This window comes from Martes martes, assembly GCF_963455335.1.
Source record: "Martes martes genome assembly, chromosome: 8".
Taxonomy (NCBI): Eukaryota; Metazoa; Chordata; class Mammalia; order Carnivora; family Mustelidae; genus Martes; species Martes martes.
Genome location: NC_137895.1, coordinates 110,190,231 through 110,214,674, shown reverse-complemented (window position 1 = coordinate 110,214,674; position 24,444 = coordinate 110,190,231). Strand labels below are relative to the sequence as shown.

General features: G+C 39.3%; 1 protein-coding gene across 1 annotated transcript in view; it reads left to right on the top strand.

Moving 5' to 3' along the window:
• CCNY (cyclin Y) overlaps window positions 1-24,444 on the top strand; it is a 238,172-nt gene that overhangs the window by 181,522 nt on the left and 32,206 nt on the right. Inside the window, exons 5-7 of the mRNA XM_080810070.1 lie at window positions 6,123-6,158; window positions 7,297-7,354; window positions 7,441-7,560. Coding sequence (XP_080666196.1) covers window positions 6,123-6,158; window positions 7,297-7,354; window positions 7,441-7,560 — 214 coding nt within the window. The remainder of the gene's footprint in view (window positions 1-6,122; window positions 6,159-7,296; window positions 7,355-7,440; window positions 7,561-24,444) is intronic.

Genomic DNA, 24,444 nt, shown 5'->3' with positions numbered 1-24,444 from the left:
GGTTGTGGGGTCTGGAAGTGGTAAGACTGGGCTGGAGGACAGGCCTTTGACTATTGAAGATATCTGTCTAAAAAGTGATTTTGGTAGTTAAAATGTGGGGTGTTCAAAATATTTGTGTACATTACCATTTACATAAAAGACCAGATTTTAAAATTATTTTAAATGTAGATGAGAACATGTATTTGATTTCTACCTCCCCACTTTTTATTAAAGCCATCCTGGAATAACTCTACTAACATTTTACCTTTGAAATAAAGCGGGGCTTTTGTGGTCCCATTTAAGACTCAGGGCTACAGTTGAAAGCAGGCCTGACAGTGAAAGTGTATTTGCCCAGAGTTGAGAGATCTGAGTCCTGATCTTGGCTCTTTAGCAACAGGAAGGGTTTGGGTAAGACCCTTCTCTTTGAAACCTTGTTTTAAAGTGGGGTTTAAGGGGAAAGGGGAATCTGCATAAAATCCTTTCCCTTTCGGGCTTCAGTTTCCTTATTTTAAAATGGAAGGTAATAGGGAAGGAACACTTTTTTCTTGTAATGTTCCCCATTAGCATTGCGATAATAATGGCCTTTGACAGAGATCGCAGAAAACCTGATGTGCTGGGGTCTATGGTCATCATTTCAACTGCAGAAAACCTGGGGTATTTTGTTTCTATATGTTTTTAAGAAATTACACATTTAACAGCAGGCCAAGTTAGTGTATGATGTAAGTGTTTAAATTTCTAAATAAGAAGTATTCTTTCATTTCAGTAGGCCATGTTTTCAGGCTTAGAAGCCCTATTCTGAGTGTGGCCAAATGTAACAATAAATCACAACTTTAGTCAGGCAGCAGGGACTGTGTCAGTCTTCTGTGGACAGCAGCCACTCCAGGTGCTGGGGGGAGGTGGAAGATGGGGCCACTTGGAGGGAGGCTGCCTTCTGTCCTCAAGGGTTGCATGTTTTCTAAGATCTAAATAGAAATGCAACTTCTTCCCTTATTACCTTGGCATTTAAGGGCGTGATAAATGGTGAGTGGGCATAAACCCAAACAGTCCATGTTTGTGGCTGGGAAGTGGTTTGCATGTCATAGCCTTTCGGGCACGGTTTCCTGCCAGGAAATAGGAAGTGCAGTACCTCTTGGGAGTATTTTAATCATTAGTGATTGTGGAGAGGAGCGGAAAGCCCTGAGGATCTATGTACCATGTAGCTGTTGGCGTCCGCACAAGTTCCAGAGAGCCTGGAATGAAAGCTGCTAACCTCTCTAATCCTGGGATCCTCTTCAACGGGAGGGGAGGCCAGGTGGAGCAGAGGGCACCTTCACTTTCAGGGCCAGCGGGAGCTCTTGGGATTTACAAATGGATCTGACTCAGTTGTTCAATACTTCCCCCTTAGATAACTGAAAATGACCACTGGTTGTGACATAGACACTTAGGAGCCTGGTGGGAAAACCGGTTAACACTTGGATATTTCAGTGTTACCTAAGTTATAAATGTGCTGCTGTGCAAATCAGTGGTTCCAAGCCCTGGCTACACCTTGGAGTCCTCTGGGAGCTGGGAAGTATGCTGATGTTTGATGTCTTGCCCTGCAGATCTGGTATCTGGATTTTTAACACCCTCCCTAGGAGATTCTAGTAGGTAGCCAAGTTTGAGAACTCCTGATGTAAGTGGACAGTTGCTCTCCCCTCCCCCACCAAAGTTCACTCAAAACTTTTAAATTATAGGTTAATATGTGGAGGAAGAAGAGCTAAAAGCTGGCCCAGTTAAAGAGTAGACTGTTGAAACAAAACATTTAGTGTAGATACTGTGACTTCCCTGATCCAGAAGACATGTTCTTTGCACCACCTGAAATCCCTTCAGTCAGTTCATTTATTTGTATTTTGGACCTGGGACTAGGGTGGACCCTAACTGAGGTAGTACCATCAGAATCCTTCCCCGTAAACGCCTGCATCCCACTTGGCTGTGTTGTAGTCAAGGAGCGGAAGAGTAGAAGACATGGGTGTTAACAGGCCTGGCTGAGCATTAGCCAGGTCTTTGATGGTGTAAGGGGAGAGGGATACTCGGAAGGAGTCATGTCAGAAAGCAGGGTAGGAAGAAGCTAAACTCGAATGCCCTCCTATTCTAGAACTCTGCCTGGAACTTAACCTGACACCTAGCAAAAGGAAACTCCTGTTTTCCTTTTTCTGCTTTCCCTAAATCTAAGCCCTTTTCTTGGTCCCGTTTCCTGGGACATTAAAAATACCAAAACCATTAAAACTCTTGAGCTTCATTATGGACATGGTGAGTACCTGTGGGCTGAACTTACTTCCCAAAAACCAAGTATGACCTTGTTTCTTTGAGAAAATCCTCTGACTTCTAAACATCAATTTCTAACTTAGTTTTTTAAAAGAAAACCCTTCTGTAAAATGTGGGCTGCCAAAGGAACAAACATATTTACAAATTCTAGTTGAGGAATGCATGGGGGTCAAGTGCTGTTCTAACAGTGAACGAAAAGTTTTAAATGTAACAAGTTTGGGTATTCTGTGCTCATTCTTCTCAGAGGCATAATTTCTTTTTTGAGAACTTGATTTTCCCATCTTTCCCCTAAATGCCAACAGCTGTGTGGTATGAATTTAGCATTTGCTAACCAACCCCCATGCCTCTGCAGCCGACCTCCATCCTCCCTTCCAAAATCCTATAACAGACATAGGAATGATGATGAGCAAAAAGGGTCTAGGGCTAGTGGAGCCCCATGCACACTAGTGGCCAAATCACCCATGGTCCTTGGCCTCCGAGGGTTGGAGAGCAGCTGCTTGCCCGCATGCCTGCACCCACTGGCTCAGCTCCTCTTTGCTGCTGGAACCCACCACCTCTTGGTCTTCAGAGGTTTCAGGATTGTCATGTGCTTTGCTCATTTAGCTCTAGGTCAGAGGATAAGTACAAGGCCACAAATCTGTTTTGTTTTCTTCATCAAGAAAATAGCATTTCTTTATTCCCAACTGTGTGGCAAACATAGTTGAGCAAACCTTTTGGTCCAAATATACCTCTGGTTTGACCCCAGCCCATCTTTGGTGAGATGTCACCATTTTCTGAGGATGTAGCAGAACTGACCAGGCCTCCGAAGCCCAAAGTGTGGGATTGATTTTCAGCTGACTGCCCCATGCTCCCACAATTATTTCTTTCAAGATGACCAACTAAACTGGCCCATGGAGCTGTGCTGTAGGTGAATTCTGAGCTTGGTTTTCCTACTTTTGGGGATATCATCTTGAGTGGAAACTGTCCTACATTGTGGCTCTCTTTTTCCTGAAGATCTAAGGCCATGGTGATGTCCAGTTTTGCTTTTGGCTTAGGAGACTCAGAAGATTCAGAAGACCTTGGGGCCCTGAAGATTTCACTCAATTTGCAGAAGCAAAAATACCCCTTGAGTTGAAATTATGCCAGGGTAACAACTATAATGATAATGAATTTTGTTTTAGAACTTTGTTTGAAATAACACTTTTATATATTTCGTTTGGTTATAATAATAGCTCTGTAATATAGGCTGAATTGTCCTAATTTTGTAGGTTAGGAAACATAGGCTCTGGGAGGTAAATGAACTCTAATAAATGAAGCAGCCAGGTTTTAAACCCAGTTTGTTCTCCCTATCCAGAAATACTTTTCCTGTGTCATGCTCCCTTACAGAGGAGGCAAGAACCATTTTATTTCTCAGTCAATTGAAGTGATTAAACTAGTCACTACACCACATCCAGTCATATGAAACATCAGTTTAAATCTGACATTAGATTAGAAAACAGTTATCATCACAGCATGACTATTAAATGAATTGTTTAACAGTAATTTCTTCCCTTTTCCCAGAGGCAACATGGTAGCACAAAAGGGCCCCAAACCACTATACCAGTCAGAAATCCTGGAGTCCAGTGTCTGAACCTGAATTTTTCTCATTTATGAAATAGAGTTGATAACATCTACTGTTTTTCGTTACAGGGCTGTTAATGTATGCTTGAAAACTGTGTAATTTTTATTTTTTAATTCTGAAGCCCTTTCACCCCAGTTATAATTCCTTTGTCAGCTTGGACACTCTTGAAGATGTTAGGAGAAAGAGAATATATTGCCATTTGCTCAAGAGGACTTTTAACACCTAGCTGAAATCCTATGAATGAATATGTCCAGAGAAAGAGAGTGCCTTGGAAGATGAGAGGTTTCTTGTCATTGTCATAGGAAGTCATAGGGAGCTTTTGAGCTGTTTGAAATCCAACACTGAGTAAGCGGATGTGTTTCGGACTGAGCCCTCCACCTGCGTCCTGTGCCCTGGATGGCGCTTTCTGTGCTGAGTACCCAGAGCACAGTCTGATGCAGCCAGTTAGTGAAATTCTTAGAAGCCTAAGCATAAATTCTGTTCCCCTCAGTAAATTTTGAAGTAAAACAAAAGTAGTGGAATGATTTAGACAACTTACAGAAGAGGAAATTAAAAAAATATATTGGCCAGTTAACATGAATAACCCTGCTAACTTAATAGGTGGTCATAGGAACTCACATTGAAAACAAGTACACTTCTTTACCTCTCCGGTTGGAGAACCATTTTTCAGAATAGTCAAGGTAAGTGTCAGCAAGGATGAAGTTGCAGCAGACACTGGTGGGGAAGTAAAGCAGCATCCTTTTTCTGCAAAAATTGGCGGCAGTGTATGTGGGGAGCCTTACAATTGTTAATGACTTCAGATTGGGTAATTTCAATTACAGAATGTTTCCTTATGGAAATAAAATGGTCCTAGGTTGCACAAGTACTTACCTATGAAGGTATCAATATGGTGTTAATTATAATTGCAAAATACCAGAAACAAGTGTTGAGTAGCAGGGTAGTAGTTATTCAGCAGCTATACAGTGGACTGTAAGCAGCCATTTAAAATCATGTTTTTAAAGCATATTTTAATGGCAAGAAAAATATTAATGAGGAAAAAATAGTATGCAAACCTGTTTATACATATCATTTATAGATAAGAATAGATATCTTTTTTTCCTTTTAAGGAAAGGAAATTATTTGACAGAGAGAGAGAGTACAAGTAGGCAGACTGGCAGGGAGAGGGAGAAGCAGGCTCTCTGCTGAGCAGGGAACCCCATGTGGGACTTGATCCCAGGACCCTGGGATCATGACCCAAGCTGAAGGCAGACGCTTTACCGCCTGAGCCACCCAGGTGCCCCAAATAGGAATAGATACCTATATATCTCAAGCTAACAGTAGTCATATTTAGGCAGACGGTTTACTTTTTTTTTTTTTTTAATATACTTTCTATATTTTCCAGAAGTTCTACAATATGAATATAACACATTTTTTTTAATCAGAAAAACATTATTTGGAAAAAAATATTCAGGGGAGGGGAGATTCTTCATTAAATTCACATCTTTTAAAGTGTAAAATAAAATTTTAAGGTAGTGTTAAAATAAGAGTTATAGGGATTCCTGGGTGGCTCAGTTGGTTAAGCGTCTGCCTTTGGCTCAGGTCATGATCCCAGGGTCCTGGGATTGAGTCCCACATCGTGCTCCCTACTCAGCAGGGAACCTGCTTCTCCCTCTGCCTCCTCTGCCTGTTCTGCCTGCAGCTCTCTGTGCTGCTCCCGTCTCTCTGACAAATAAATAAATAAATAAAATCTTAAAAAAAAAATCTGGGAAAAAAAATAAAGAGTTATAGTACTATTTCAGTAAGTGAATGAATAAGTTAGGTGGATTGCCAGGAGGTTATTGATTTAAAAGAAAAAAAACAGCAAACCACTGTGGGTGATACTCAAATTTTTAGGTAGTTATAAAGAAACTACAGTTTTTCTAAATTAGGAGGTACTAAGTTGGAAATTTCCAATGGTATTTGCTTTTCAGTACCTGATTTTACAAAGTGCCTGCATTTTACAAGTGAAGAAAGCTTAAAATTTCAAGTAGAAAGAGAATTTGTTTCTAAATACCTCTTGAAATTTTTGTATTCCTGGAAAAGATTTAATAGTTGCAGGGAATGAGTACAAGATTGACTTCTTTGGAGAGTGTGACTTCTTGATCTGTGTTCTGAATTAAATGGGACTATTCAGTTGAATTGTTTGACTTTTACTTCAATTTATATATTTATGGTCAGAAAGATAATATATAACATTTTGAATATGCTTACAAAACATTGAACCCTGCATTTTATTTTACAGTGTAGCTCTCGCAATATATTACCACATCAAAAACAGGTATGTGGATGATTAATTTTGTGCTAAAAACATTACACATTATCTCTTATATTGTTTCTCCTATTTTTTTCCTCTTATGTTCTAGTTGCTTCAGCCTTTGTATTCTTTACTCATGTTGTCATGGAATTTCTAGAGTTAGTTTAATTTACCAAAACTTCCCAGGTAAGTGCTGAACTGCTAGCAGCTCAGTCAGAGGGAACCAAATGGGTGTTCGTGTTTGAAGCCAGCAGAACACAGCAAACCTTCTTGATAATGCCCAGCTTTCTTTTCACTCTTGAGTTTCTGTATAATTTGCTTAAACAGTCTTTCTTTTATAAACTACTATTTTAAAAATTTACTATGTGCTACTTCAACACGAGAAAAAATGTTTATAGTTTTAAATGAGAAGAAACTTTGGTGTAAATTTAGATGTAAATTATTTTAATGTAGTAGAAACCTTCTCTCTGGTAGAAGTCAGATGACAAAACAGATGAAGGAGGAGCTGGCCCGGTGAAGTGCGGTGGTCTCTGTGGCGCCCAGGTCAAGGCACTGTGCGTCCAGTGCAAGTCACCACTTTTGATGTCATTTACTAGCCTTGTAACAACCAGCCATTCTTTTAGAGATGTATGGATTACTGAGTTAAGCTTTTCTACACATTACCTCTTGTTTTTCAGTATAAAATCGTGAAACTCTTAATGAAGTGTTTAAGTTGCATGTTGTGAATATTTCAAATTAATTTCCAGGGCACACTGAATGTTCATTTTTACCCTTGAACTTCTTTCCTTTCAGCTACCATATAGTGATGGTTTAAGCATATCCATTAGCCTTTGCTGAGAAGCAAGATGTTTAAAGAAGTTTGTCACTTGCGTAGATTTGGTTCATTTGAAAACTCAGAAAATGAAAAATCTAGATTTTTTTTTTTTTTTTTGCTTAGGTTAATTCAGCTAAATGTGGTTTATAACCTTCATTTCATAGACATTAAACAAAAATGATTAAATATTGTACACGAGAGATTATTCGTGGATAACCAGTAGCATCTCTGACATCTAACATTGACTTTAGTTTTTTGAAATATGTTAAATCAAAATGTATTTTTATTTTATTTTGAGTGACATTCTTGCAGAAAGTAAACTCCATTTTCTCTTATTTTCCCCACCAGGGACCCAGATGGAAGGATGCTCTTAGATATTTTTGATGAAAACCTTCACCCTCTTTCGGTAATCTCTTCCTTCTGATGGTGTTTAATTATTTCTCTTCTGTTTTTATTGGGTGGCCAGTCATCTGAAAACATTTCCTTCCCTAGAAATCCGAAGTGCCACCAGATTATGATAAACACAACCCAGAGCAGAAGCAGATTTACCGGTTTGTTCGGACACTGTTCAGTGCTGCTCAGCTGACGGCCGAATGTGCCATTGTCACCCTGGTGAGTGCCTTCCCAATGACCACAGCCATTCTCTAGATCACTGGAGTGGTTGCAAGCAGGGAGTCTCACCAGGTACCCTCGGGAAACTACATCTTCGCCTTCAAGGTTGTCTCCCCCCCGCCCCGGGAGAGTACAGAATGGATCTCCCAAAAGGGGGTGTGAATTCTGTTCCACCATCCCCACCTAAAGTCAGTTGTAAAATCACATTCAAAACCAATGAATGTTGAAACATTAAATGCACATAAGTAAAACCTTGGGCTAAAGGGGAGTAAGAAGGACCAAGACCACTTACGCCCTACTAATGTCCCGGTTTCTTGTTAAACCCTGCAAAGGTTTTAATGACATTAAGAAGATATGATGAACACATACATCCTCTATGACTCCCGTTATAGGAAGAGGGTACTATATGTTGCTGCCTTCTCTTTTGTGATTTTTGTGTCAATAATGTGTTTGTAAGATAGAGACAACATGGATGTGTACTTTAAGACCCACAGAGATAAAAATCTATAATCTTACTTAGATTCTTAAAACTTTAGGGGCTATTTAGGTAAAATCTTATTTGGGAAGTAGATGGACAGTAGAACCCATTCTCACTGACCTTTTACATTACATGCAACTCAGATAAGTGTTAGCTGTGCCTGTGAGTGAACCCTCCCAGAGGGAGAGCAGAAAGCCATTCCCTGTTGCTTCTGAGAAGAGATTGTTGTCCACTAGAAAGTTTACAGGCCACCCAAGGACCCTTTGTATCTCTGTGACACTGAGAGCTTTATGCCCTTCAGCTAATTCAACAGTAAACCTGTTTGTTTATTCATTCATTGGTTTGTCATTTGTGTGTTCAGGCTTTCTCTCACTGAACTTGCCACCTAATGGGTAAAACAGACATTGAGCAAGTAATCATTGGGTATTTGGAATGATAATAGCTCTTCGGTCCTATGTGAGAAGTACATTTATTGCTTAGTTATTCACCCAGTGGATTTCAAGTTCTTACAAAAACATGCAGCAGGGAAACAGGGTTGAAATTGTTGTAAAGGGAAATGGTGATAAAGAGAAAAGGAGGGTAAGAAAACCAGATGAAACCACAGGTGAGATTCGTACTAAACTTTCATGCCATGATGATTTATTTTGAAGCTGCTGCGGATGGAACATGGTGGGGATTTTTTTTTTTACCTTTAATTCTTAAGAAAATTATGACCCGGGATGCCTGGGTGGCTCAGTTGGTTGGACGACTGCCTTCGGCTCGGGTCATGATCCTGGAGTCCCGGGATCGAGTTCTGCATCGGGCTCCCAGCTCCACGGGGAGTCTGCTTCTCCCTCTGACCTTCTCCTCGCTCATGCTCTCTCTCATTGCCTCTCTCTCAAGTAAATAAATAAAATCTTAAAAAAAAAAAAAAGAAAGAAAATTATGACCCAACTGTGACCTGATTGTTTAGACTTATTAGCATGAAGAGGTTAGTGTTCTGTGGAGGACAGAGAGCTGAGATTTTAATCCCTGCCACTTTCCCAGCTTTGGCGGAGATGGTGAGAGAACATCTAAAGTGCATTCCATTTCCAAGGGTGACATGGAGGATTGGTTAATTCATGTCTTTGGAGTGCTGTAGGAGTGGTGCATTTTTGTCAGTAATCATAACTACTGAAATCTTCACTTGTCCTCTTAGATAAACTGGTGGCTTAGCAGGAGATTAGCTTGTATTGAGGTCTTGGTAGTTCCAGCCTAAAGATGAGCAGCTTTGGGGTCCTGTGTGGTGGGTACAGCACTGCAGACTGAGCCCCCCCCCCCCCACCCCGGCTGCTGCTGCTGCTGTGCTGCTGCTTGTGAGGCCAAGGGTCAGCCTGCATGCCTGTGGGCAGAAGGCAGATCTATGCGTGCTCTGAGCTAGACCCTTCTCCCTTTGCTGTGTCCCTTGGAATTGGAAGCAGCCATTCAGAGCGGGTTCAGTCTGAATAGACAGAGAGCATTAACCTCTGCCTTTCTCCTGGGCATTCCCTTGGCATCTTGGTCTGCTGCCGAGGAGGAGGCTGATGGTGGGAGGAGGCTGGTGGTGCAGGGAGGACAGCAAGTTAGCTGTGGCCCTGTTGCCCACAAGGAACAAAACTGCAGCCTGCCTGTGGTAAGACAGCTTCCAATGACCTTCAAATACTCAGAACCTAGTTACTGCAAAGCAAATATTTCACAGCTTAATTAACTTTGTTCTAAAAGAGTCACAGTAACTTTACATCACCAAATGTATTTTTTTTAGCCTAGCAGAATATTGGGAAAGCTCTGCCACTGATATTGACACATGAGGAAATTAAAGGGGATAGGTAACTGAAATCGCTCTTTGCTGATTTCTGATAAGTTTTTACTTAGGGGCATTGTATAATATTCCCACCCACAGCTGTGGGGAGCCGGGGTTGGCTGGAAGGCCATGGTGCCCAGCTGCCCCTCTGTAGAGCCCGTCCTTTCCCTCAGGGGTTATTAGAGCTGAGTTAAACTTAGAGCTATGAACAGACAGCCATTTCAGTCCCATGTGTGATACTTGGATAACAAAATACAGCTCCCTGTCTAAGCCAGGGATTTTGACTATAAGGATGAGAAACCCACACAAAGAGGCCAAGGCAGGAGATTTACTGGAAGGTTCGGGAATCCCATATATTTTGTGTACTCACCTTATAGCAGGTTCCTCTATCCATCCCCTTTCTGGGGCTGCCTCTTCTTGTCTCTGCTCCTCCCTTTGGGTTTGCAGTATTGAATTTCAGGTTGGCTTCTGGCTGGTTCGACGTGGCAGGGAAGTAGCTACCCTAACCTTGACTGTCCATCACTTTTTCACTGAAGGCCCAACACTGGCTAATTCAATCTCTTGTGTTTAGTTCAGATTTTGGAAAGGGGATGAATTTTGATTGGCTTATTATCAGTGATTAACCCAGTTCCTTTGGGTCAGATGTTTACCACTTAGAGCAGTCATGACCCAGAGGTGATAGGACAGAGGGGCCCAGGGCTCTGTGCTGAACCATTGTTTTTCTTACTCTGTTCAAAACCTTCAGTGGTTCCTCATCTTCCTCAAGGAAGACACAGAGAAGGCCCTTATGTAACCTATAGCAGGGTTAGGCCACCTTTCATTTCAACTTAGCTGCCTCTCTTCATACCAGTACGTGCCTTGGGACTTTGGCATGTGGCACCGCTGCCTGGAATCCTCTTTCCTGATAGGCATGTGGTGCCACCCTGCCTTCCTTCAAGTCTTTGCTCAAAGGGCACGTCTGTGGGGCCATCATACTTTGAATTGTAATCTCCCTCCTCCCCCACATTCCTTTCTCATCATTTCCTGCTTTGTTTTTCTTCATATCACTTGTCACCAATTAACACTTTTTTGTGTTTTACTCGTTTATCTTATTTTGTTTATACGTTCCATGATTAAGATGTTTTTAAAAAATCTTTTTGTCTTTCTTGTTCACTGCACTGTGACCAACATCTGGAACAAAGCTGAGTGCCTAATAAATATTAAATATCAAAGTTAGTGTAGAATAACTGCCTACTGCTGAGGTAATTGAAAGTGGTGTTGATGTGCCTTGTACTTTTGCCTGAAACATAGGGGGAGCATTCAGGAGCTACTTGTGGTAGTCTTCTCCTACACTGGGAATTTTATAACTTTAAACTCCTATTCTGCTATTTTGCTTAAGGTATTAAGGTAAGTTTTCTGAAGGGAGGGTGGCGAAGTCGTTGGCCTGGGGACATTGCTCAGCTGAGCCCCTGGCTGAATGTTGCCTATAAGGTTGGTTCTATCTGGAGGGCTGCAGTGATGGGTGATGGGAGAGAGAGAGGAAGTTATTTAGTAGCTGATAGAGAGGAGTTGGGCATAAAGAAAGGAGTGGAGAAGAAATGGGGATGGCAACAAATGGGACTAACCAGACAGAAGATGTATTACCTTTTTATTAATTTCTTCTTTTTTGTACCTTTATTGAGATATAGTTTAACTTACCATAAAATCCCCTTATTTAAAGTAAGCACTTCAGTGGTTTTTTGGTATCTTGTGCAACCATCACCACAGCCTAATTTCAGAATATTTTCGTCATCTCATAAAGAAACCCTTTAGCAGCCACTCCCCATCCCCAGACCCCATTCTAGACCAGATAACCCCACCAGTCTATTTTCTTTCTCAAGGGATTTGCCTATTCTAGACATTTCGTAGAACAGACTGATACAATATGTGGTCTTTTGTGACTGGCTTTTCACTTACCGTAATGTTTTTAAACATAATCCATTTTATAACATGTAGAGTATTTCATTCTTTTTTATTGCTAAATAATCTTCCATTTAATTTATTCATTCATCAGTTAATGGACATATGAGTTTCTGTTTTTTAGCTATTATGAATAATGCTACTGTGAACATTTGTGTACATTTTTTTTGAGTAGGCATATATTTTCATTTCTCTTGCTATATACCTAAGAGTGGAATTGCTGGGTCATATGGTAAGTCTTTAATTTTTTTGAGTAACAGTCTTTCTGTGAGGTTGTACCATTTTACATTCCCCTTGGCAGTTTCCTAATAGGAGGGTTCCAGTTTCTCCACATAATATCCTTGCCAACACTGTTGTTGTCTTTTTTGATGTTAGCCATTCTAGTGGGTATAAAGTGTTATCTCACTGTAGTTTTGATTTGCATTTCCCTAATAATTAATAACATTGAGCATCTTTCCATGTGTTTATTGGGTGTTTGTTTATCTTCTTTGGAGAAATGTCTATTCAAATTCTTTGCCCATTTTTAAATTGGGTTGTCTTTTTATTATTGAATTATGAGAGTTCTCTATATGTTCTGCCTTAAAAGTCCCTTGTCAGGTAATGATTCACAAGTATCTGCTCCTATTCTCTGTGTTGTCATTTCACTTTCTTAATAGTATCACTTACAATATAGGTTTTCATTTTCATAAAGCCCAATCTGTATGTATTTTTTCTTTTGTCTCCGTGCTTTTGGTGTTGTATCTAAGAAATCATTAAATAACTCAAGGTGATGTGACTTACTCTCATGTCTTCTTTTAGGAGTTATGTAATTTTAGGTCTTATATTTAGGTATATACATTTAGGTATGATCCATTTTGAACTCGTTTTTGTGAGGTAGGGTTCCAGATTTATTCTCTTGCATGTGGATATCCAGTTGTTGCAGTTCATTTGTTGAAGAGACTGTCCTTTCCTCATTGAATTGTTTTATAACTCTTGTTAAAAATCAGTTGACCATAAATGGGCAAGTTTATTTCTGGACTTTCAGTTTTATTTCATTGGTCTGTTTGTATTTCCTTATGTCCATACCACACTGTCTTGATTACCATAGCTTTGTAGTCGAAGTTAGAAAGTATAACTCTCAGGGCACCTGGGTGGCTCAGTCAGTTAAGCTTCTGACTCTTGATTTTGCCTTCGATCTTGAGATTGGGCTCTGTGCTGGGCATGAAGCCTGCTTAAGGTTTTCTCTCTCCGTCTGCTCCTCCCCCCACTCTCCCACTCTCTCTCAAAAAGAAAAAAAGAAGGTATTTCTCTGAATCTTCCAGCTGTGTTCTTCTTCAAGATTTTTTAGCTATTCTGTGACCCTTACATTTTCAATTTAAAATCAGCTTGTTAGTTTCTGCAAAACAAACAAACAGAAACAAAACCAGCTAGGATTTTGTCAGGAACCGCACTGAATATGTAGATCAATTTGGGGACTATTTTAGTCTTAACACTAGTAAGTCTTCTAGTCCGGGAACATGGGATGTCTTTCCTTTTAGATTTTCTTCATTTTCTTTAAGCAGTTTTATAGTTTTCAGTGCACAAGTCTAGCACTTCCTTCATAAAATTTATTCCTAGGTATTTTGTTTCATGTAGTAGTAAGTGGAATTGTTTTCTTAATTTTCATTTTCAGATTGTTTATTGCTAATGTATAGGAATATAATTTATTTTTATAGATTCATCTTGTATCCTTCCACATTGCTGAACTCATTTGAGTCCTAATAGTATTTTACTAGATTCCTTAGAATTTTTGATATGGAGGGTCATGTCATCGGCAAATAGACATAGTTTCACTTCTTCCTTTCTAAGCTGGATGGTTTTTCCTGGTTTTTCTGGCATATTTGTCTTAGCTAGACCTCTAGCACAGTGTTGAATAGAAGTGGTGAGAGTGCACATCCTTGTTTTGTTCAAAATCTTATAGGGAAAGCTTTCCCTCCTTTTCTGTTGGGTAAGTTAGCTGTGGGTTTTTCATAGATGCCTTCTGTCAAGTTGAGGAAGTTCCCTTGTGTTCCTAATTTGTGGAGTTTTGTTTTGTTTTTCTTAAAAGAGTATTAGATTCTGTCAGATGCTTTTCCTGCATGTATTGAGATTGATCATGTGGTTTTTCCTTTACTTTATTGATATGTTAAAACCAACCTTGCATTCCTGGGATAAATTACCCACATGGTTGTGGTATATAATTATTTTTATATGTTGCTGGATTTGGTTTGCTAATTTTTGTTGAGAATTGTTGCATTTATATTTGTAGGGGATATTGCTCTTTGAGTGTATTGTGATCTGTTTGGTTTTGAAATCAGCATAATGCTGACCTCATGATTAGGAAACATTCCTTCCCTTGCTGTTTTTCTTTTCCTTTTTCTTTTTTTTTTTAAGATTTTATTTATTTATTTGACAGACAGAGATCACAATTAGGCAGAAAGGCAGGCAGAGAGAGAGGAAGGGAAGCAGGCTCCCCGCTGAGCAGAGAGCCCGATGCGGGGCTCGATCCCAGGACTCTGGGATCATGACCTGAGCCGAAGGCAGAGGCTTTAACCCACTGAGCCACCCAGGTGCCCCACTTTTTTTTTTTTTTTTAATTTTAATTTTAGTTTTTTATTGTGTTATGTTAGTCATCATACCACACATCATTAGTTTTTGATGTAGTGTTCCAAGATTCATTGTTTACATATAACACCCCGTGCCCCAGTGCTCCATGCAATATGTGCCCTCCTTAGCGCACACCGCCAGGCCTTTCTGTTTTTCTGAAGAGTTTGAGGATTGATGTTAATTCTTATTTTAAATATTTGGTAGAATTCACCACCAAAGCCGTTTTGGTCAGGATTTTTCTTTGTTGGAAGTTTTTATATTATAAATGCAATCTCTTTCCTTATTGTAAGTCTATTCCAATTCTCTATTTCTTCTTCACTTAGTTTGTGTCATTTAGGAATTTGTCCATTTCAGCTAAGTTATCCAGTTTGTTGGATAATAGTTGTTTATAGTATTCCCTTATAATTTTTATTTCTGTTAAGTCTATTGTAATGTCTCCTTCTCTTCCTGCTTTTACTAATTTTAGTCTTCTTTCTTTCTTTCTTGATTGGTCTGGCTAAAGGTTTATCAATTTTAGTGATCTTTCTAAAGAACTTTCTTTCTAAAGAATTCAGTTTTATTGATTTTCTGTTTTTCTGTTATCTGTTTCATTTATTTCCACTCTAATCTTTATTAATTCCTTCCTCCTGCTTACTTTAGGTTTAGTTTGCTCTTCTTTTTCTTCTGGTTACTTACAAATATTGTTTAGAAAAATCAATTGTATATTTTTTTGCTTGGTAGAGAATTAAAATACCCAAGCGGGAATTAAACTAAAGAAATTACAGCTTAAGGTGGAAGGTTAGGTTATTGATTTGAGATTTCTCCTTTGTTAATGTGGGGATTTAATAAATATCCCTCTAAGCTTCAGGTATTTTACATAAATTTTCATATATTGCATTTCCATTTTTATTGATACATTTTCTTGAGTTAGTTTTTAATTTTAGATATATAGGAATTGCGAAGATAGTACAGAGTTCCCATATACCTCAAACCTAGTTTTTTTCTAACATCTGTAATATTATATAACATCTGTAACATTATTTTTGGCCTCTTATATGTGTGTATTTGTTACAATTAAAGAACTGATAGTGATTAACTACAGTTCATGCTTTATTCACATTTCCTTAGTTTTACCCATTGTCCCTTCTCTTTCCCAGGATCTCATCCAGGATACCATATTATATTTAGTTGTCATATCTCCTTAGGCTCCTCTTGTCTATAATTGTTTCTCAGACTTTCTTGTTCTTTTAGGTTTTTATTTTAATTACATTTAGTTAATTTACAGTGTTATATTAGTTCCAGGTGTACAATATAGTGATTCAGCAATTCCATACATTAGGCTTGTGCTTATTACAAGTGCACACCTTAATCCCTATCACCTATTTAACTCATCCCCCTGCCACTCTCCCCTCTGGTGACCATTAGTTTGTTCTTTATAATTAAGAGTTTGTCTCTTGGTTTGTCTTATTCTTTTTTTTCCCTTTGCTTGTTTGTTTTGTTTCTTAAATTGCACATATGAGTGAAGTCATATGGTATATGTCTTTCTCTGACTGACTTATTTTGCTTAGCATTATATTCAGGCTCCACCCATGTTGTTGCAAATGGCAAGATTTCATTTTTTTTTTATGGCTGAATAATACTCCATTGTGTGTGTGTGTGTCTTTGTTTGTGTATGTATATACCACATCTTCTTTATCCATTCATCAATCAGTGGACACTTAGGCTGCTTCCGTAATTTGGTTATTGTAAATAATGCCACAGTAAACATTGGGGTGCATGTGTCCATTTGAATTAGTGTTTTTGTGTTCTTTGGCTAAATACTCACTAGTGTGATTGCAGGATCATATAGAGTATTTCCATTTTTAACTTTCTGAGGAACCTCCATGCTGTTTTCCACATAAGCTGTACCAGTTTGCATTCCCACCAACAGTGCATGAGTGGTCTTTGTTTCTTCACATCCTCGCTAACACCTGTTATGTCTTGTATTGTTGATTTTAGCCTTTCTGACAAGTTTAAGGTGGTGCCTTATTGTAGTTTCGATTTGCATTTCTCTGATGGTAGGGGATGATAAACATCTTTTCATGTGTCTGTTGGCCATCTGTATGTCTACTTTGGGGAAATGTCTGTTCATGTCTTTTGCCCATTTCTTAATTGGAATATTTGTTTTTGGAGTATTGAGCTTTCTAAGTTCTTTATATATTTTGGATGCTAACCCTTTATTAGATATGCCATTTGCAAATATTTCCTCCCATTGTGTAGGTTGACTTTTAGTTTTGTTGATTGTTTCTTCTGCTGTGCAGAAGCTTTTTATTTTGATGTAGTCCCAAGAGTTTATTTTTGCTTTTGTTTTCCTTGCTTCAGGAGGCATATCTAAAACAAAAACTTGCTATGCCTGACATCAAAGAAGTTACTGTCTGTGTTGTCTTGTATGGTTTTTATGGTTTCAAGTTTCACATTTTGTTGTTTAGTCCATTTTGGATTTATTTTTGTGTATGTTATAAGAAAATGGTCCAGTTTCATTCTTTTGCATCTGGCTGTCCAGTTTTCCCAGCACCATTTATCGAAGAGACTTTTTTCATGGATATTCTTTCCTGCTTTGTTGACGATTAATTGACCACATAATTGTGGGTTTATTTCTGGGTCTTCTGTTCTGTTCTGTTGATCTGTGTGTCCATTTTTTGCCAGTACCATACTGTTTTGATTATTACAGCATTGTAATATAACTTGAAATCTGGGATTGGGATGCTTCCAGGTTTGCTTTTCTGTTTCAAGATTACTTTTGTGTCTTTTGTGGTTCCATACAAATTTTAGGATTATTTGTTCTAGTTGTGTGAAAAATGCTGTTGCTGTTTTGTTTGGGATTGCATTAAATGTGTAAATTGCTTTGGATAGTATAGGCATTTTAACAATATTTGTTATTTCAAACCATGAGCATGGAATGTCTTTCTGTTTCTTGGTTTCACCTTCAGTTTCTTTATCAGTATTTTATAGTTTTCAGAGTACAGATCTTTCACCTTTTTGGGTAGATTTATTTCTAGGTATCTTATTATTTTTGGTACACTTCTAAATGGGGTTGTATTCTTTCTGTTGCTTCCTAATTGGTGTGTAGAAATGCAAGATTTCTGTAAATTGATTTTGTACCCTTGACTTTGCTGAATTTGTCAATTCTAGCAGTTTTTTGGTGGAGTTTTTCAGGTTTTCTGTATGTACTGTCCTGTTATGTCATCTACAAATAGTGAAAGTTTTACTTCTTCCTTAGTGACTTGGATGCCTTTTATTTCTTTTTGTTGTCTGATTGCTGTGTCTAGGATTTCCAGTACTATGTAGAATAAAAGTGAGGATGTACATCCTTGTCTTATTCCTCACCTTAGGGGAAGAGCTGAGGATATTATTAGTTGTGGGTTTTTCTTATAAGGCCTTTATTGTGTTGAGGTATTTTTCCTCTAAACGTACTTTGTTGAGGATTTTTATCATGAATGGATATTGTACTTTGTCAAATGCCTTCTCTTTGTCTTTTGAAATGATCATATGATTTTTATTCTTTCTTTGTTAATGTGATATATCACATTGAATGATTTGCAAATACTGAACTACCCTTGCATCCCAAATCGCACTTGATGGTGGTAAATGATTTTTTACTGTATCGTTGGATTTAGTTTGCTAACATTTTGTTGAGGATTCGCTATATTCCTCTATGTTCATCAGAAGTATTGGCCTGTAGTTCTCCTTTTTTATGTTGTCTCTATCTGGTTTTGGTAATCAGGACAATGTTGGTCTCATAACCTTTCCTTCCTCTTCTCTTTTTTTGGAATAGTTTGAGAGAAATAGGTGTTAACTCTTCTTCTTTCTTTCTTTCTTTTTTTTTTTTTTAAAGGTATTAACTCTTCTTTAAATGTTGGATAGAATTTATTTATGAAGCCATCAGGTCCTGGACTTTTGTTTCTTAGGAGTGTTTTGATTACTGTATCAGTTTCATTGCTGGTAATTCGTCTGTTCAAATTTTCTATTCCTGATTCAGTTTTGGGAGGTTATAAGTTTCTAGAAATTTATCCATTTCTTCTACATTGCTCAGTTTGTTGGCTTATAATATTTCATAATATTCTTTTATAATTCTTTATTTTTTGTGGTGTTGGTTATTGTTTCTCTCATTTCTGAATTTGAGTCCTCTCTCTTTCTCTCTCTCTCTCTCTTTTTTTTTTTGTGAGGCTGGCTAAAGGTATATCAATTTTGTTGATCTTTCCAATGAACCAGCTCCCGAGTTCATTAATCTTTTCTATTGCTAGTAGTATCTATTTTGTTTATTTCTGCTTTAATCTTTATTACTTGGTTCTTCTTCATATTTTGGGGGGGGGGTTGTTTGGACTTGTTTTTCTAGTTCCTTCAGGTGTAAGGTTAGGTTGGTTATTTAAGAGTTTTCTTGCTTTTTTTTTTTTTTTTTTTAAGATTTTATTTATTTGACAGACAGAGATCACAAGTAGGCAGAGAGGCAGGTAGAGAGAGAGAGGAGGAAGCAGGCTCCCCGCTGAGCAGAGAGCCCGATGTGGGGCTCGATCCCAGGACCCTGAGATCATGACCTGAGCTGAAGGCAGAGGCTTTAACCCACTGAACCACCCAGGTGCCCCTTGAGAGTTTTCTTGCTTCTTGAGGTAGGCCTGTATTGCTACAAACTTCCCTCTTTCCTCTTTTGCTGCATCCCAAATATTCTGGACCATTGTATTTTCAAATTCATTTGTCTTTATTATTTTTTTATTTCCTTTTTGATTTCTTGGTTGACCCAGTCATTGTTTAGTAGAATGTTATTTAATCTCCATGTATTTGTGTTGTTTCCAGAACACATGGGTGTTCCCATGTAAGGTGCATAAATATGTACAATTGTTATATTTTCTTGTTGGATTTTTCCCTTTATAATTATATAGTGCCCTTCTTTGTCTCTTGTTAAAGTCTTTGTTTTAAAGTTCATTTTGTCATATATGACTACTGCTACCCCAGCTTTCTTTTCACTTCCATTTGCATGATAAATACTTTTTCATCCCTTCACTTTCAATCTTCATGTGTCTTTAGGTCTGAAATGAGTTTTTGTAGGCAGCATATAGATGGGTCTTATTTTTTATCTATTCTGTCACCCTGTATCTTTTTTTGGAGTGTTTAGGCCATTTACATTCAAAGTAATTATTGACAGTTAAGTACTTAATGCCACTTTCTTACTTGTTTTATGGTTGTTTTTGTAGTTCTTCTCTTGCTCTTTTTGTTCACATTTTGGTGGCTTTCTTTAGTGATAGGCTTTATTTTTTACATGTTTACATGTTTACATTTTTATTATTGGTATATTAACATCTATTACTGGTTTTTGATTTGTGGTTACCGTTAGAATTGTGTATAACATCTGCATATAGCAGTCTATATGAAATTGATCATCACTTAAGTTTGAACCCATTCTTTTCTCTTCTCCCTGTTACATTTTAGGTATGTGGTGTCATACTTTACTTCCTTTTAATTCTGTGAACCCCTTGACTGATTTTTATAGATATACTTAATTTTATTCCTTTTGTGCTTCCTGCTTTTTTTACTTTGGCTTATGGTCTTTCTTTTCCACTCAGTGAATCCCCTTGAACATTTCCTGTAGGGCTGTTTTGTGGTCATGAGTTCCTTTAACTTTTGTCTATCTAGGAAACTCTTTATCTCTCCTTCTTTTCTGAAGGATTGGCTGCAAGTTGTTTCCTTTCAGCTCTTTGAATATATCATACCACTGTCTTCTGGCCTGCAAAGTTTCTGCTGAAAAATCTGCTGATAATCAGATTATAGGGTTTCCCACATATGTAAAGGTCTTCTTTTCTGTTGCTACTTTTCACATTCTCTGTCATCACTTTCTGCCATTTTAATTATTGTGTGTCTTAATGTGGATCTCTTTGGGTTGATTTTGCTGGGGGCTCTCTGTGCTTCCTGGATCTGGATTTCTGTTTCCTTCCCTAGATTCAGGAAGTTTTCAGCTGTTATTTCTTCAAATAAATTTTCTGCCTTATTTTCCTTCTGTCATCTCCTTGTGGTATCTCTGTAATGTGAATGTCTTTGCACATTTATTACTATTTTTTTCTCTCCTATTCAGCTCAATTACTTTCTGTTACTCTGTCCTCCAGATGATGATCAGTTCTACTTCCTCTAGTCTGCTATTCATCTAGTGTGTTTTTAATTTCAGATGTTGAGTTTTTCATCTCTGATTGGTTCTTTTTTTATGTTTTCTGTCTCTTTGCTGAGGGTCTCATTGAAGTCTTGGACCCTTTTCTTAAGTCCAGTGAGTATCTTTATGACCATTACTTTGAATTCTCTGTCATGCATATTATCTCTGTTTTGTTTAACTCTCTTGCTGTGTGTGTGTGTGTGTGTGTGGTTTTTTTCCCCCTGTTCTTTGATTTGGTGCATATTCCTCTGTTTCCTCATTTTGTGTCTGTGTATGTTTCTATGTTTTTGGAAAGTCACCTATGTCTCCTGCTGTTGAAAGTCGTGTTCTTGTAAAGAAGTAGTGCCCTGCCTTACGGTGTCCCCTATTCCCCAGAACCTGGTGCTTCGCTGGAGGGTCTCCTGGGTGTGTTGTGTGTGCCCTGCTATTGTGGCTAAGCCACTTTTGCTTTTAGTCCAGTAGCCTGCAGTGTCTCATTTTGCTTGTTTTGGGACAGTTTGGTTCCTACATAGGCCAGTCTGGGACTGCCTTGGGCTTGAGTTGAGTCATCTTGGCATTTGCCAGAGATGTAGTAGCACCCAGTGGCAGATGCTTTCCCTGTTTTGTCCCCTGAGAAGTGTTGGTTGTGTGGGGGACGGGGAGGAGGGGAAGGAGGTATTGCAGTCATACCAGATATCTGTCCTTAGGCCACTGCTGGGGTCACACAGTTGGATTGGTATATGAGGTTATCTTCCTCTGTCCCTAGGGTAGAAGTCACTTTGGGGTTGTGCTAGCCTCTGTTGGGGCTCTTTGCACACTGCCAGGGTTGTAGCACCACATTGGATGGGCTCCGGCCAAAAACATACTGGAGGAAACAGGACTGCAGGAGAATGTGGGTGCAGGTGGGCATTGTTAGTAAGGTAGGGGACCTTAGCTTTGGGGACTGAGGCCTGTTGGTTGGAGGGGGCAGATCTGCAGAAGCAGCTAGGTCTGGGACGCACAGTGTTAGCAAGGTTTGCTTGGGCCTCCTGTGGGAGAAGAGGCCTGGCTGGAGGGGGCATGTCCACAGGAGAATGTGGGGGTGTGGGGGATGCTGTTAAGCAAGTTAGGTGGGAGCATGTTTGCACTGTGCTGGTTCCAGCACATGCCCTTGTGTTTTGGCTAGGGGGCAGGGGAGGAAAACGGCCCCTGCCAGCTCCTTTGTTCCTGGGGAAGTCTCCCAAGGGTTTCTGCCCCTCCAGACATGCTTGAATTAGTAAGCAAATCCTCCTCCCCTAATGGTTTTTTCAAACTGCTCTTTGTATGCTGTATTTCTGCGGGGCTGTTTATTGTGCTGTCTAAGGACAGAGACTCAGTTTCTTTTCACCCTGCCTACTTTCCCAGAGCTGAGACCACTGATGTTTAAAGTTCCAGGTGTTCGGGGCGCCTGGGTGGCTCAGTGGGTTAAAGCCTCTGCCTTCAGCTCAGGTCACGATCCCAGAGTCCTGGGATCAAGCCCCGCATCGGGATCTCTGCTCAGCGGGGAGCCTGCGTCCTCCTCTCTCTCTGCCTACCTCTCTACTTGTGATCTCTGTCTGTCAAATAAATAAATAAAATCTTTAAAAAAAAAAAAATAAAGTTCCAGGTGTTCAGCCCCACTGGTTGTAAGAAATTGCAAAATTTGGCCCCTCTGGTTTCCAAAGCCTATTGTTGCTAGGATGTGTCTTCCCCTTGTGGGTTTCCCCTGCAGGCTCCCTGGTGTGAGGGTCTGTTTCTCTCCCCTCTCCATGCCCATATGTCCCTCCCTCCTTGGGATAGCCCCTGTGAGTCCATTTGGCTCCCAGTCATGTCTCTGCCCTAGCTACCCTCTTCATTGTGTCCTCTTCTCTACATTTAGCTGTGGAGAGTTTGTTCTGCCAGTCTTCAGGTTGTTTTCTGGGTTATTCACACTGATGTGGGTGTTACTTAATTGTATCCATGGGAGAGGTGAGCTTCGGGTCCTCCTACATCACTGTGTTCCCTGGTAGTCCTAGATTAACTCTCTCAAATCGGTTTGGAATACTTTCAGTATCATCAAGGTTTTGGTATATATCCTTGATTCCATGAGTTTGCATTTTATTCCTCCCCCATGCTTTTGAACAGTTTTGTTACATGCAGTCAGCTGAATGCTTTTCATTACTCTATAATTGCTCACTAACCTGTATTTTCTAGAGACTCCTAGGATAGTCCTTCTCATGAATTTAAATCCGAAAATTTAATTGAGCAAGCTTGTCCTATTAGCAATGAATGGTCTAAGAATATTGTTTAGGCAAAATCAATTATTATTTTACTTGGCAGAGAATTAAAATATCCAACTGGGAGTTTACTAAAGAAATTGAAGCTGACCCTTGAATATGGCCTTACTGACAAGTTCTGCTAAATTACATGCTATTAAGTGGAGCTTATTATGAATGCCTCATCTCCCAGCATAACAGCTGGCTTCCCTTGGTAATGGAGTGTGTTGTAATACCTACTTCCTTTAGTTAACCCTACTGGAATATCAGACATGGAATTCTTTTTGTTCTTTTTTAGTATTAAATGTTACTGTAAATATCATTAACACACTTATTAATAAGTCTACTGACTGTGGTATAAAGTAAGTAAGAAGAAAATTGAGTAATCACCCACTTGCACCGAGCCAGTGAGAATCTGTTTCAGTGGGGAGCTTGGCGAGATTTGCATACCTTGTGTGTGTAAAGGACTAGAGTCTTGGGGTGAACATTGTTTCCACAGCCGCCTTTGTCTCATGCTTTAAAAAGCTGAAGACTTACTTAGGTCCAGTCTTAGTTTTCTGCTCTTAATTTGTATTATCATATATTATTATATATTTTGTGATTCTTTTTTAATTTTTAATTTTTTAATTATTTTAAGTGTAGTTGACACACAGTGTTGGATTTGTTGCACATGTACAACATAGTGATTTGATAAGTCTATTCTTTATGCTGTGCTCACCACAAGTGTAGCTCCTTTTTTTTTTAAGATTTTTTTTTTTTTGGTATTCATTTGAGAAAGAGAGAGAGTGAAAGTGCAAGCACAAGCAGCGGGGAGGGTCAGAGGGAGCAGCAGACTCCCCCGTGGAGGAGTCTGGGATGCGGAACTTGATCCTGGGACTCCAGGATCATGACCTGAGCCGAAGGCAGTCACTTAACCAGCTGAGCCACCCAGGCACCCCAAGTGTAGCTCTTCTTGATGGAGAATGAAAAGAGTTCGTTGTCCACCTTTGTAAAAGATGCAGTCTGGGGTCCCAAGGTCAGAGTCTGGCTGCAGTTTGCTTGACCTGGCCTGGATCTTAACCTGAAGAATGACAATTTTCACACAAACGAAAGTCATGATCTAAAACATTAGCCCACTCTTTTTGCTCATTTAATACAATAAATGCCATTAAAAAGTAAAATCTTCAAAAATTGAAAATATCGTTGAGCTCTAGTCAGTGACCTACTTTTTCTCACCAGTAAGTGTCACAACCAAATGCTGTTATGTTGCTGTTCACTGAGAGGCTTGGAAGCTCCCACAAAGGTGCTAGAAGGTAGTAAGAATGTCATGCTGTGTGACTTCCTGGGGCTTCGTGGAAGGTCTTCTTGCCTTTCTGTGCTTGGCACAGCAGAGTGGACTCAGTCCTCCTCTGACTACTACACCTGGCTCACAAACCATGGGCTCAGTGTCACCTTTAAATCTACTCTGCCTTTGTCAATGCAGTTCCCTTTCTGGGATGCCATTCTTTGTGGCTGCCTCGTTCTTACCTCAGTCCCTCTATGAAAATGTACCCTCTTGTTGCCAGATTCCAGAGCCAGAGCTCTTATGTGGGTGATGTGTCCATGAATCAAGCACTCTGAGGTAACACCCTGTCCTAGCATTGGGCTAGATGCTGGGCACACAAGTGGGAATGAGACGCAGTCCTTGTCCTCAGGGAACTTA